The sequence below is a fragment of the Sus scrofa genome, chromosome 8, assembly GCF_054392235.1.
Source record: "Sus scrofa isolate SSC_HxYL_T2T_F1_AM1 chromosome 8, Sscrofa_HxYL_maternal_Yorkshire_Landrace_v2.0, whole genome shotgun sequence".
NCBI classification, from domain to species: Eukaryota; Metazoa; Chordata; class Mammalia; order Artiodactyla; family Suidae; genus Sus; species Sus scrofa.
The window spans coordinates 4,723,320-4,737,975 of record NC_139390.1 but is presented as its reverse complement, the minus strand read 5'-3'; the positions used below and the strand labels follow the sequence as shown (position 1 = coordinate 4,737,975).

The 14,656-nt window shown below is 56.4% G+C and overlaps 1 protein-coding gene across 3 annotated transcripts in view; it reads right to left on the bottom strand.

The window, feature by feature from the left end:
* Positions 1-8,960, bottom strand: part of CRMP1 (collapsin response mediator protein 1) — a 71,451-nt gene extending 62,491 nt beyond the window's left edge. The window contains exon 1 of one of the 3 annotated variants that reach the window (XM_021100983.2): positions 8,517-8,960. In XM_021100983.2, coding sequence (XP_020956642.1) covers positions 8,517-8,897 — 381 coding nt within the window. In that variant the 5' untranslated portion in view covers positions 8,898-8,960. Of the gene's footprint in view, positions 1-4,225; positions 4,498-6,019; positions 6,190-8,516 lie in introns of those variants that run through there. The other 2 variants (XM_084971542.1, XM_021100984.2) reach the window with 2 other exon arrangements.
* Between the last annotated feature and the right edge of the window lie 5,696 nt (positions 8,961-14,656).

Here is a 14,656-nt window from a genome sequence, read left to right as displayed (position 1 = left end):
GCAATGCCAGATCTGAGCTGTGTCTGTGACCTACACCACAGCTCACGGCAACAGGATCCTTTACCCACTGAGCGAGTCCAAGGATCGAACCCACAACCTCATGGTTCCTAGTCAGATTCGTTTCCACTGAAACCCTTTAGAAGAATATAATTTAAAATAATTTTCCCCCTAAGAATATGGCCCACTTGTCCCTGTCTGATGACGACCCTGACCTAACTGGAGGTGTCTGCTTCTCTGCCCTGGACAAGAAAAGCTCTGCCTCAGGACCAGCCGTCCGGCACCACACCTCCAGTGGTTCAAATCCCTGGCAAGTTTATTCTCCGCCCTTCCTTGAGCCTCTGTCCTGCTAAAACCTACTTCTCTCTGATTTTCCCATATGCATGACAAACCACCACAGGCATCCCAATCCTTTGCACAAAAAGGCAGGGAGATAAACTAAATATTTACCGGGAGGCTGAATGGCAACCTCAGGAAAAAACAAGCTTTTTACATATTTGTCCATGAGAATAACTAATTCAATCTGATAAAATTTTTATTTCATGATCTTTCTCCCCTGCTCATCTTTTTACTCTTCAATCTAACACACATATGCACGCATGCACGTGCACGCACACACACACACACACACACACACAGATTTCAATCAGACGGTGACTTCTTCGCAGGCAGACCAGCCCATTTATCCTTCTTGTTTGAATCAGACTTCTTCACGCCTCTGCAGGCCACTGAAGAAGCTTTCAAGTCTCTGTAATGCTCAGTTTACTCTTTGGGAAACAGGCTCAGGCTGCCTTGCTCATCGGACAGTTCTGAAAACCCAGTGAAAGATGACAGGGATTCTTTCGAAGGCTGTAACAGTCTGCAAAAATCACGAATGGCCAGCACGCATGAAGTCTTATCCGTAACAATTCTTCACCACCGCAGTGGACACTCTGGCCTCCCCCTCTGGTGGCTCTGCGGGACCAGAGTGCTTCCGCAGGGCCACAAGCCCTGTGCCTTTGTTTGCCCAGAGCCACGCCCAGGATGTTCTACTCACTCAACCACCGCAGTGGGCATCGAAAAACAGCTCTAACTAAATGAATCCTGGCTGTGCCATTCATTTTTTTTTTTTTGAAGCCACACATGAAAGAGAGCCTTATTAATATTTTAAATGATCCTTGGGGGCTGAAGCCCAGTGTCTCCGCTGTATTCCCTCTTCTCCAGCAGGCGACTTTTGCATCTCGGAAAACGGCTGAGGTGAAGAAGAGGAAGAGGCACCGCAGACAAGCTGCCTAGAGCATCTTCTCGATTCAGCCATCCTCCGGCCTTGGGCCACACTGAGCCCCGTCCGAGAAGTCCCTTCTCTTCCTCTGACCGCACACCCTCTCGTCTATCTCTGCTTTCACTGCCAAAGCCAGGACCATATCCCCTCTGTTCAAGCTGAGGCTCCTGGGGCACAAAGTGACCCAACATCAGGCAGAGGGACCTGGGGATGCAGCTGAGAGCTGTTTAAGCCCCCCAGGTGCCTCCTCTGCAGGCCACGCACACCACAACTGCTAAAACATCCTAACCAGCTCCAGGATTTACTCTGAGGGCACCCAGCAGCCGCACCAAGCAGCCACACGTGGAGCAGAGGCTGGGCTTCTGCAATGCTGACTTTCCTCAGTTTCTCCAACGAGCTACCCGCTCTTCCCTGGGGGCCTCCCCCTTCCCACACAGAGCCCCCCCCTCCCCCCCTCTTCCAGGACTAGGCTGGGTGTCCCTGCTGTGGTCTCCTCAGCTGCTGTACTTCCCCAAAAAACACCCCCCCGCCACACCCACACACCCCCACCCACACTTTGTTACAACTTCAGGCTGAAATGTCAAACTCTGGAAAGGCGAGGCCACGCCCATCTCAAGCCCATTTGCCCTCGCATCCAGGCAGTGCCCAGCACTGGGCAGGTGCTTCTTATTATTAACTTCCCAAGCGAATGCCATTGATCAGGTGAAGGGGACAGCATGTGAAAAGCCACGATGCCCACCCATCCATTTAATGGCCTTCTGGCTCCTGTCACACCAGGTCCATGATCAGCAAAAGGTCCTCAGGAGGCTGCGGGTCCCACAGAGGAGCTCCGGCCTCTCTGGTCCCCCCTTAAACCACACATCTTTCCAGCTGGAGTCGACCATGGGGCCCAAATTAACCACAAATGCCTCGTCCAGGGCCGCTTCCCCAGGAACTAAGGGTGGTTTGGAGCCTCTCTCCTCCCCACGCCACTGACGCTGTCAGAGTCACTCCATCTGAGTCTCTTTAATGGGTCGACTAGTTGCTTCCACAAAGGATAAAGCAGCAGGATCAGCAAGCAGTTCTGAAGCCCTTGTGCGTCTACCCAACACTAAGCCCTTGGCCGGGGTCCTCTCGGATGCCCGAGGGTCTTGTGAAAGGGCCAGTGTTGTGTTCACTTTGGAAACCAGAGCGCAGAGGCTCAGAGAGGAGGAGAGTGGAGATGCACAGTCAGACCCAACGGGTGCAAAAGCCTGCGCAGCTTCTCTCCAGCCCAGAGGGCTGCAGCCAAAAAGCAGGGTGACCTCTGCAGCTGTGTGGACAGAACTATACAGCTTCGGAGGCACTGTCCCCACAGGCCTGCCTCAAAGACCATCTCACTAAACTTCCTTCTTGGAAACCGGGGTGGGGAACACAATACAGACCTGCTGTGCGGCACGGCCACAAAGGGACAGGGGGCTCCAGGCTCATCAGCCACTGCATCCCCTGCCTCCATCTCCTGCCTCAGTTCCCCTGGGGGCAGGGTTAGAGAGGCCCAATGCCTGAACCTGCTCATAGAAACATCCAGTCCCTTCCTCCCACACGGCCTAGGCTGGGACAACCGCATCCCCTCCATTGCTTCTCAGCCAACTGCCGTGTTAAGGGATTGTCACAGCTCCAGGTCCCAGAGGGCAAAGATTAGGGATTGTTTAAGAGGTGCCCCCCCCCCAGGGTCACATCTCTGGATGGGAACTCAGCGAAGATCAGCGGGCAAGACCTGAAGCTGGGCCCAGGAGGGGTTTTCTAAGAGAGGACTTGGCACAGAGGTGGGCAGAATGCAGGGGGAGGCAGGGAGCCCAGGTCTCTCTCGGTGTTCTCGATTGGGCCCTTGGTCACTGAGAGCTTTATGTGGACAATGCCTCCTTCGAAGGATGTACTGAGAAGCTGCCATAAAACAAGATCCACAATGCGCTGGGCAGGTGAGCGGGAAATGTCAGCTCCTTCCCCGAACCCAAGGCTGTCCTCCCTCTCACAGGCACCCCGGGCCTCCCCGAGCCCGGATTGCGGATGAAGGAGGACGCAGGGTTCCTATCCTCAAACCTCAGGCACCTGTCCTGGAGGATTCCATGACGCCGGCATCCCGCCTCCCAACACCTGGCTGCTCAGATACCAGCTGCCCAAGGGCCATGGGCTTCACCAGCACCTGTGGCCACATCCCCTCGGGAAGGGTTTGGTTCAGCTCCTGCCAGGCAGGGAATGGGAGGCAGATGGAGTCTCCCACCCCACCCATGGTGCCCTCGGCTCCCCACCTTGAGACAAAGCAGAAAGACCAGGGATCCTTTGTTTCCCGCCACACCCAGGGACTGAGGGGACTGCTCGGCCCCACGACCATGCCCCCACCCCCCGCCCCCGTGTTAACCCTGCCGGTGCCACAGCCGCCTGCGCGGCCCCATTAGCTTGTTTTCAGCTGAGATGAGCAATGGGAGGGGCGCCTCCATCATGGCGCTGTGTCTGGCTGGGTCCAGACTTCCAATCCATCGACATGGGCGGGGAGTGAGGGGGGGGTCGATTTTTTCCTTCTTCTGGCGGGGAACTCTGCTGCGACCGGCAAGGGCTGGACGGTGCAAAGGCCGCGCGCTGGAGGCTCAGCTCCAGGCCCGGTGGGTGGGGGTTCGGGCCCCTGCGCCCCTCCCTCTTTTGTTCAGCTCCGCATCCTCCGGGTCCACGCCATCCGCTGGCACATCCCGTGGGGGGAGGGGGCTGCAAGCCCGCGGGGAGAGGGACCCGCGGCTCCAGCCCCGCCCCGCCACGCGGGGCTTCCCTCCCCCACATTGTCCCCAGAGGCTGGGGGGAGGGGGCGGCACAGGCGAGACCGGCCCCGCCCCACCCGCCGCGACGCCGCAGAAAGCCTCCCGGGCCGCCCCTGGGTCCCCCGGCGGATCTGGACCCTGGCGGCGACCCCCTCCGCCCCACAAAGGACGGCGGCCCGGCGGCGGGGGCCTGGCTTACCGTGATGTGGGGGATGCTCTTCTTGCCCTGGTACGACATGGCCCCCCTCTGGCGCCCTCGGCCCGGCCGGCGGACCCCTGGGGCTGGCTTTCGCTCGGTCCGGCTCTCTCTCGGCCCCGCTCCCCGTGGGCGCGGTGACAAAGGCCCGGGCGCAGCGAAGAGAAGGGACGAGGCTCGGCGCCCGCGGCTGCCCACGCGCCCGGCTGGCCCGGCTGCTCGGCCCGCCCGCCGCCGCTCCGGCTGCGAGCACCGCCCGGCTCGGCGACGAGGGCGGGAGGAGGAGGGAGCGGCGAGGGCGGGAGGAGGGGGCTGCAGACAGACAGCTCCTCCCGGCGGCGCGGAGTGCAGCCCGATTCGCCCCTCTCGCCTCGAACCAGGAAGCGCTTCCCTTCCGATCCCCCTACTCCGCCCCTCGCCCCCCTCCACGGCCCAGCCCCGCCGACCCCCGCCCGGCGCACACGCCCTCCGCAGGCCCCGGCCTCGCTCTCGCGATTGGGTAGGTCTGCGTTTCAGGGCTCTTTTAAAAGCCAGAGATGGACTTCGGCTGCGCAGGGGGAGCCGTGGGCCGCGCCACAGGTGTGCGGCACCGCATCCGGGGGGGCCTCCCGGGAACGTCTGCGTGGGGGGCGGATAGTGGGGGCCGGACGCCCAGAACCCGCCCGCTGCTGGAGCCATCGAAGCCCTCCAGGGTCTGGCCCAACGACCGCACCCCTCCTTCTGGCCTGTCGTTCCGCAGCCTCCGTTTGTCCATACGCTGCACTCCTCCCTGAATAATCCCAGCGCATTTCCAGCCCCAAGTCCAAGCCTATATTCAAGCTGCACCCTCTCTCTGAATACCCTGTCCAGGACAGAAGCTCAACCCATTCTCCACGACTCACCTCCAACGGCTGCTCGTAAAGCCTTTCCCTGCCACCCTCGGCACTGAACCAGCCTGCCTGAGAACTCAGCAGGAACCCCGCAGCAGGGACCTGGGAGGCAAGGCCCTAATTAGTGGCTGGCCTGCTGTATGGCCTGCAGCCCCTCTCCCCTCGCACAGCCCTCCAGGTCACTGCCACAGCCTTGTCTACCAGAGAGTGGTTGCTGATTGCAGAGCCAGACCATTGGCACTGAGGTTCCCACAACCCCCAGGACAGGCTAGGGGCCAGGAGGGGGGAAAAGGATGCCCTGGTTCCCAAGGGAGAGTGGACATCACCCCTGGCACCCGTAATCCAGGTGTTGCTTTGGGGAGAGGTGCACAGGAAGCCTGGGCATCGCTTGAGAAACTTCTTGACAGGAAAGAGGAAAGACAGAGAAAAGGGGGAGCCCTAGCAAGCCCCCCTAGCACTAGACAGTGGCCCCAAATCTCCAGTCAGATTAAAATGCCAACCTTCTCACTTTCTGCCTACAAAATCCAAACCCACAGGCTCCGTTAAAAAAAAAAAAAAAAAAAAAAAAAAAAAGACCTCGTTTCCTTACTTAAGCTGCCACCCAGAGGGAAGGTACATTCGACCTCATAAAGCCCCCACCGTTCAGGGTAGGCCCTGAAGGCCCTGCCTCCACCACCAGCTGGAGGCCAGTCCTCCAGTCTTGGACAGGAGGCCAGAGATGCCTGGGCCCTAAACTGGAGATGAGGTTGTATGTTCACACAAGAGAAACAGCTTAGTATTCCAGGAACAGTCGGCCATACGGTTTCCATTTCACAGATGGAAAACTGAGGCGTACAGAGATAAAGTGATATCTTGGATACAAAGCACATTAGCTGCAGCAGAGCAGTATCTGGAAGCCTGGTTCCCGCACACCTTGTCTGGAACTTACTCTGCTACATTCACTCCTTCAGCCTCGGCTCTGACCTGGATCCTAAATTCTTCCTGCTGACCGGAAATTGCAGGTCTCCCTCTCCCCAACTCTATATTCCCTTCCTCAACGATGTTAAGTCCTAGGCTTCATGAACCAGGGTGTCCCCAGGGTTCCGTCCCGGCTGGGATGCTCGGGGGGTGGGGACAAGACCACGTGAGTTTCGGGGGAGGGGCATGGGTCCTCTATTGGCCAAACAGACCACTGCTCCCCAGCGGACTTCCCGGGTACAAAGCGCCGCAGTGGCTCTGCCTTAGGCCTTTGGCAAATGCTGCGCCTGCGCCGCAGAAATCCCTCCTCCCTCCCCAGGAAAGAGCTTTATGGGCGGGGGAAGGGCCCGGCACCCTCCGCAAAGCGCAGGAGCGGCGCGGCCCTCCAGCCCTCGGAACCCGAGCGCCCTGGCCTCTCGATCTGCAGACAGTAAAACGCTCCCCCTAGGGAGATTGCGAGCCCCTTGGCTCCAGAGTCCCGAACCTCAAGTGCTTCCAGGGCCCTTGGCGCGCTAGAGGCGCTGCCTTTGTCCGGTACCCGAGAAGCCATGGAGAAAGGGGGAGAGAGGGCTGGAGGGGGAGAGGAAGGAGGAGTGGGAGAGGTGAAGGGACCGGCGTTCCCAAGCGCCGAGGGGCAGCTGCAAAGCTGTCCCAGACAGAGCCCAGGGACGACGCTGGCGTTGGTGCCACTGACTGCAGCTCCGTCAGGGATGCTCTTCCATAGCTCCCGGTCCTGCACAAAGCGCTCTCCCTCCCTGATACTCCACCATCCCTTGAGGGAGGCTGGAAGATGCTGCCCCCATTTCACAGATGAAGAAGCTGAGGCTCAGGAGGGCTCAGTGCCTTGCCTGGAAACCAGGGTTGTCCGGTATTGGCCCCAGGCTCCTGGTCCGTGGCCCTGAAGCCTCCCGCTCAGGCTCTGAAGCCTGGATCCCTAGCAAGGTCGGCCTCTAGGGAAGGCGGTGGGCAGGGTGAGATATAGAGGGGGTAGGGGCAAGGACGGGACCCTCTAGATATCTCCGTTCCTTGCCCCACGCCCACCACACACCCCCGCATTGTAGACTTTCCTCTCGCGAGCACCGGATTCAGGACCACGGAGAGTTCCCAAGCTACCGGGACCAAAAGCCGCGGGCGGGTGTGGGAATGGTGGGGGCAAGGGGAGACCCACTATGCAATCGTCGCCACCACAGGCCAGCCCAGCCCCCACTCTTCCAGGAATCCCTCCTAGATTTTGTCCAGATCAAGCTCTGCCTCCTCCCAGCTCATTTTATGCCTCTCATAGCACTTAAGGGGAGAAGAGTTAATAAAAATGATGATAATGATAAAATTCATAAAATAGACGAACATTTATTGAATGCTCACTACCCAGCAGCATTAACCGATTTAATTTTCACAGCGAATGTGTTGCCCACCCTAGTTGGGGTGGGGCCAGAGTGCCAAGCGGGAATCCCAGCACCCACCAGGGGCCTGGAACCTGAGCAGTGCTCAGACATGGAGTTCTGGGGTGAGCTGACAGCTGCCGGCCCTCGGGGGCTCCCACTTCCGTTTTCCAAGCACCTCACCCACATATCCCAGAGCTGTGTCGTCTGTCCACCCATCTTCCCCCCCGTGTCCTGGCGTCCTCCCCCGCCACCCCCATCCACCCCAGCTAAAGGGAGAAAGAGCCCCAGGGCACAAGGCATGACTTTCTCTCTCCCAGAAGCTTCCCCACTTTCGCCGGAGAGGCGGGGGAGACCCTCCAAGTCTCGGAAGCTATCGACCGCGGTTCAAATCCCGGCTCTGCCTCCAACTTGCTCTGTGAAGGGAGCACCCTGGCACCGTGCCGTGGGCCTGAGGAGCTTCCCCTGAAGATGTCAATGATGTGGGCAGCGGTTTCCACTTCCACCTGGCTGCTGATCTAAATCTTTAACCAAAGCCTTTCCTCAAGAAGCATGCAAGGAGCACTCAGGAAGACTCAAGCTTTAAGCCATGTGACCACATGTATTTCGCTGCACCTTGGCAGCGCCTGGTACCTAGTAGGTGCTCCAGAATTACTCCTGAGTGAGTGAATAAATAAAGGGATGAATGCGGAACTGAACTCCCCATCTTTCACGAAGCAGAGAATGGGGATCTTGGCATGAAATACCCCCAGAGGTCCCTCTGCGCTTTGAGGAACCATGTGGTGGCTTTAGCCAACTTACTTCCCTTCTCAGAACCTCGCTCTCCCTTTCCGCAGAGAAGGAGCGGAGGGCTGGATCTCCAAAGACCCTCTGGAGTCTCACGGACCGTGCTGGCCGATGTTAACGGAGTCGCACAAGCTCTCCGCACCTCGGGTATGATGGGGTGGGGGAGGGGCCTTCCATAGCTCGCCCAAGCCTGGTGGCCGCGGCCCCAGCACTCCGGCCCGGGCACTGCCCTGGGGCGGCCTCACCCCCAGCGACCTGAGGGCCCCGCCCCCTCCATCCGGCCCACGCGCGCCCCGAGGGTACCTGGCCATTGTCCCGGCCGAGTGGCAGGTCGCGGGGCGCGGGGCAGCGGATGCGCAGCGCAGGCGGTCTCTCGTCGCGCTCGCCCGGCGAGCTGACGGCCGAGCCCGAGGGCTCGCTCACGTCGCTGGCCGTGTCCTCGCTGCCGCCGGGCCCCGGCAGGCCGACCGAGTCGAGCCGGCCAGCGCTGCGCGGCGTGCGCGCCGAGCCGCGGCGGCCCACGCTGTACGCGTCGAAGTCGATGGTCTTATTCTCGTAGGCGCCCTCCACCGCGGCGAACATGCCGCCGTACTTCTGGCGCGGGGTCTGCGCCGCGCTGCCCGGCCGCGCCAGGTACACGGGCAGGTCGTCCTCCGTGTTCCACGCGCGCCGCCGGTCCGCCATACCGGTCCAAGGCCGCCCGCCCGCGGCCCCAGCGGCTGCCGTGCGCCGCGCTCCGCGCTCGGTGCGGGCCCGCGGCTGCCCAGGCGCGACTGTGGCCCGGGGAGGGGCGGGGCGGGGCGCGCGGCGGGGCGGGGCCGGGGCGGGGCCGGGGCGGGGCTCCGGGCGTCCGTCGGCCTGAGCCGCGGCCGGCTACAAAGGACCAGGAGGCGGGGACGCGGCGAGGGCTGGGAGGCACCGTGACGTGCCCTCGCCGCAGCGCCGAGAGCCGGCGGCCGAACCGCAGTGCCCTCGCCGCACCCCCGCTCCCCGCCCCCCAGCCGAGCGCAGGGTGCGAGGAGAGCGAGGGGTGCGAACCGCCAGCGCGCGCACACACGCACTCCCAAGGCACGCACCGGTTGGTACTAGCACACCAGACAATTACGCCATACAAGCACGTGAGAGATGCACAAACATGATCTCACACACGAGGGTCGATTACACACACTCCCCAGACGCACGCAGGTTCGTTCACGCACATGATAGACGATTTTGCACACACATGCATGCTTGTACCTATTCCGAGCTATTTACACACACACACCCCCCAGAAATTCTCAGTCACCCAACCCGGCATGTACACCGCATCGCGCCGAGACTGATTGCACAACCAGAGAGACATTCACACATTGGACACCGCATTCATTCACTCGGCTCGATTAAAGCGAGTGCCTGCTGGTGCCTAACACGTTGTGGGTGCTGCGGAGAGCGCCATGAGCAAAAATAGACAGAGTCCTACCCTCTGCGAGCTGACATTCTAAGGAGGAAGGAGACCGACACACATGAACACACCGGCCGGTGCTGCACGCCAGGAAGAATGAAAGAACAAGCAGCGGGAATGTGCTAGGGCCGCGTCCATGCTGTCAGGCGGGAGAAATACACTCCTGCCATGTGAGCCAATGATTCCCAGGGACACGAGGCTCACTCCTGCAACACCCACACAACAAAGAGATGTTCACACCCTGATCCCAAAGGCACACTCACAAGGTGACTCCACACACATAAACCCGACAGGACGCCCCCACACAAATCCACACCAGAAATATGGGAAGACGGGAGCTGAAATAGAAACGCTCCAGAAAAAGAGGCACAAAGAGACAGATCATCTGGCAGACATGCACACACTCTTGTCAGTCACCCAGACAGACAGGTGTTCCCCATTCCAGGGTCACCTCCCGTGATCCTTGATGCAGCCCACCCTTACTGAGCTAGGACCTTGCAGCCTGAGCCGTCCCAGGCTTCCTCTGACCAGGGCTAGGGTGGATGGTGTGGGGCTTGGGGGTCACTCTGCTGGAGCGCTCCTCTACCCCTCTTCAAAGCCAGGCACCATGTGCTTTGCCCAGACACCCTCGCTCATTTCTCCTTGATTGCTAGCAGACAGAGGATCCTGAGAGTCTCCGGGGACATGACGGTCCCAGCTGCTCTTTCTGGATGAGTAGAATCATCAGCTGCTGGGCTCCTCCTCAGGCAAGTTCAGACACAGAGCATCAGGCTGGGTGGGGACCCAGCTGGAAGCTTCAGTGCCTTTTGCCACATCCTACCCCCCCCCCCCACCTCTCCCTGCCTTCCCAGTGCTGAAAGCTGTCCCTTCAGCCCCTGGCCTCATTGGTTCAGGAAATCCCAGACTCTGCAAGACTCTGGGGTGCAGTGCAAGAGTGTTTTTAGTGAAAACTTCTATCTGAAATACTGTTCCCAGCAGATTCCAGGCAAGGAAATTTCATGTTGAAGACCATGCAGCAACGTCTTCTAAAGCTCCAAAAATATTCGTCGTGACTCAAGCCATAGAAGTAAACCCATAGTAGTCAGAGGATCTGAGAATCTGCATTAGATGAAACTTTTGAGGTCAGTCCTCCTGCTGTATACCTGAACCTGCTCTCACATCTTGAAGAGATTATCTCTCAGGCTTGCTTACATGCTGCTGGTGATGGGGATCTTACTACTTTCCAAGCAAACCCTTTTATTGGGAGAAAGGGCTAGACGGTTATCAAGGGTAGGAGGCAGTGACCTTGAAGGAGGGAAAATGCTGTCTTTATACAGAGCAAGAAGAGATGACAATTCCCACTTAAAGAGTTTGCTACCAGCCAAGGACCATTTGTAAGCACTTTGCGTATAGTTATGTAAAGCCTCACAGAGACCTTTGCGATAGGTACCATTTTAGCCTCATTTAACAGATGAGAGTACAGGTTCAGAGAGGCAAGTAACTTGTCTTGGGTCACAATGGCTAACTGATGCCACTTCAGACTTAAACACAGAGTCTGTGTCTTAGTATCCCTTACCCTCCCCCAAGAAACTTGGCTGAAAAGCTCCCCCTGGGAGGGGGGAGACAAGGAAATAGACCTGGCATAGTTAGAAGAGCCTCGCATTTTTAGTTAGAATCCTGTCCTCCATGCAACCCTGGGCAACTAATCATTCCACATTCATCCAACACACATCTTGGGTTCACTGTGTGGCCGACTTTATTTTCCTTCTCCTCTCTCCTCTCTTCTAGAGGAGGGGCCTCTGAGTTTTATTGAGCACCTCCCATATGCAAGGGTCTAGGCGTGCACTATTTATTTTCACACATTATATTCTGCTTTCAGGAGATGCCACCTCTGTTTTCAGGCTGGACCACTGCTCAAGTTAACTTCCAGGAAGTGGCCATGCTGGGATTCGACCTCAGATTTGTCTGCATCCTCTTTACATCATCTCCTCTTCTCCAGAGCAGTAATCCCAGTGGAACAGAGAGAGGCAGGTAGGACACAAGCTGGGCTCTAAGTTAGGAAGGACACCCATCCGCCTCCAGGGAGGCCCAGGGGAGCAGCATCTGGCAGAGGCCAGCAGAGGAAAGCCCAGGCCACCTAAGCAAACGGCCCTCGGTCCCGAGGATGGCTGCGACCTTCCCCATCCTGTCCTCTGACTGGTCTCAATCCTCCAGGGAAGCAGGGCTCATACGTGAATTAAATCATGACATCTGGTGGAGGACAAGCCTCCAGCTCATCCTGTCGGAAGAGGAAGCCTTCCAGGGTGATGACAGAGCCGCGTCGGATGGCAGCGGGAGGGAGGACAGAAGACACCACTCAGCTCTGATGCCTATTCGCCATCAGGACCTTTTTTTTTGGCCAACAGTGAAAACCCAGATTTTTAAAAAATTAGTTGAGGGAAAGGGAACCATCATTTATTCTTAGGTGCATAACACTCTTAGCAAATAGGTGAGGCCAATAGTGGATAATTGCCCTTGTTTGGGATATAAGGAAAGAGGTTCAGAGAAGTAAAGCAAGCAAAAGGCAGAGATACAGTTTCCATTTAGGTCCGTTTGATCCCAAAATGTCTGCTTTTCTCTGATGCCTCCAAATCAGTTCATAGGGGCTGTGGTGGGCATAATAACACCCCCTTCTGGAAGAGGTTCACCCCCTCATCCCTAGAACCTGCATGCATGTTCCCTTAGAGGGCAAAAGCTAACTGGCAGCAGCGAGAAAGTTCAGGATCTTGAGATGGGGAGATGACCCAGGTCGGCCGAATGGAATCACGGGGGTCCTTTTAAGTGAAAGAGGGGAGGCGGCAGGAAGGGCAGGGTCAGCCTCAGAGAAAGAGAGGTGACAACAGAAGCAGGTGCCAGAGCCAGAGTGAGATTTCAAGAGGCAATGAGGCTGGCTTTGAAGACAGAGGAAGCGAGCCTGAGCCAAAGAATGCAGGCAGCTTCTAGAAGCTGGAAAAGGCAAGGAAGCCGATTCTCCCCTTGAGTCTCCAGAAGGAACACAGCCCTGCTGATACCTTGGCTTTAGCCCAGCGACACCCATTTCGGACTTCCAGTCTCCGGAACTGTCAGATAATAAATGTGTGTTGTTTTAAACCCCTCAATTCATGGCAATTTGTTATAGCAAAAAAAATGGTAAACCCATCCAGGCATATAATGGATCATACAAGACATTGCTTCATTACTTGTGCGAAGTGGATTTGTTCCCCACCAAAACACAAGAGTCTTGGAATCACTGCCTTTTCTATTGCGTCAGGGTCTGTAACCTTTTGTAATGAACCATCAATAAGTTAAACATTCAAAAGGGAAAAAAACTTTAATTGTGAAAAAGGATACATTTTAATGTACAAAATTTCACAAATTATACATTTAACTAACATAGAAAAATACATCTTGGTAACAAGAGAAAATGCCAGCCTATTTTACACAAGACTGAGCCATCATTACAAATCTTGAAAACCCAGAAAGGAGTGTAGAGCCCAGTTCCCAACTGGTCAGGAATCTGATGGGCTTCTCCAAGGACAGGTCGCTCTGTTCATTTCGCCGCAGGCAGCAGTGTGGGGACAGCCACTGCTCCAGGACCCATGGGAGGGGAGGGTCCCACGACAGAGCATCCAAAAGGAAGAGGGGTCTGCCTATATTTTTAGACCACTCCTGTGTGAACTGATGCTTCAAACTGAAAGGAGGGCAGAACATTGGCAGAGCTGCCCAAATTCTGACCCTGTGTTTATTAATAGAGACGTGTGATATTGGAGTCCTTTTAGGTTCATGCAACTGCAAGGTGTAGACTTATTGTGCATTTGGGATCCAGTGGGAACGTATACAATTTCCAAACGGATGTCTTTGCGTCACAGCCTTCGTGTGACGTCTGCCCAGGATTCAACCGGGAAGAGTGAGGAGACCAAGAAGGTTCTGCCAAAATGAACTCACAAGCCTCCTTCATCACCCTGGCCGGTGACACTCACGTTCATTCCCCACTTCACCAGCAAAAGTTGGTTGTGCCAACCTGAACACTGGGAGCTCATTGCAGTCACCCACCTGAGGTCAGGGGTTCATGCCCCACCCGTGCATTGAAAGGTGTCTGGGCCGATTTCAAAAGGTTGAGGGAAGTTTCTTAACATCTGCAGAGCACGCATACATGCTGAGTGCTTTAGAAAACATGTGCTAGCTCATTAAGGCTCACACCTTCCCAGATGTTTCTGTGAGGACATTAGGACTGTGAGAGGTAAGCCTTCTGCCCACGCTTGCGCAACCATTTGGTGGCAGAGTCATAGTTTGAACCCCATGTATCTGGCCCCTAATCCATCCTCCAAACTCTGTGAGAGGCAGAACCCATCCTTGTCCCAACACAAAGTCTAGTAGTTAATAGTGATAACGTCACTGCCCGGAGACTTATTGCTCCTCTCACTTCCACTGTCATATTTGCAAACGCGGTATTGTATGACTTTACTATAAAGAGAAAATATTGATCCAGAGAGGATACCAATTTTTCAGCCATTTTCAACAAACCTACTCATCTCTTTTTCTCTTCCTTCGTTCCATCACCTTTGGGCATAGCCTGATGATGTTTTTCAGACAAAAAGAATGGTATTCGAAAACCCTATTTGATGGTATCAGTTCTTCCAGGAGCCTTCCCCTGACTCTGTGTAATACATTTATGCTGAAGATGCAGACGTCAGACTTGGATGGGAGCTGTGCTTGCGGAAACCAGAGTAGGATTTAGGGAAAATCAAATGGGATAAAGGAAACCCAATCCTTCCATCCTAAGCCTATTGACTTTTCCGAAGCAGCTTTAGGTCCGTGGTATGCATCCTCTTTTTCTAGAAATTCTCAGAAAACAGAAAAGAGGACTAAATACATCAGCAAACCCCAGGGGGTTCTTCTGCTCTGCCTCCTTAAGATACGAGAGAGTTTCCAAAAAGAGTTATTTCAAAGCTAAGTAGGAACACAGTTGGCCATTGGTACAAATGTTGAATAGAAATCTGCCTCT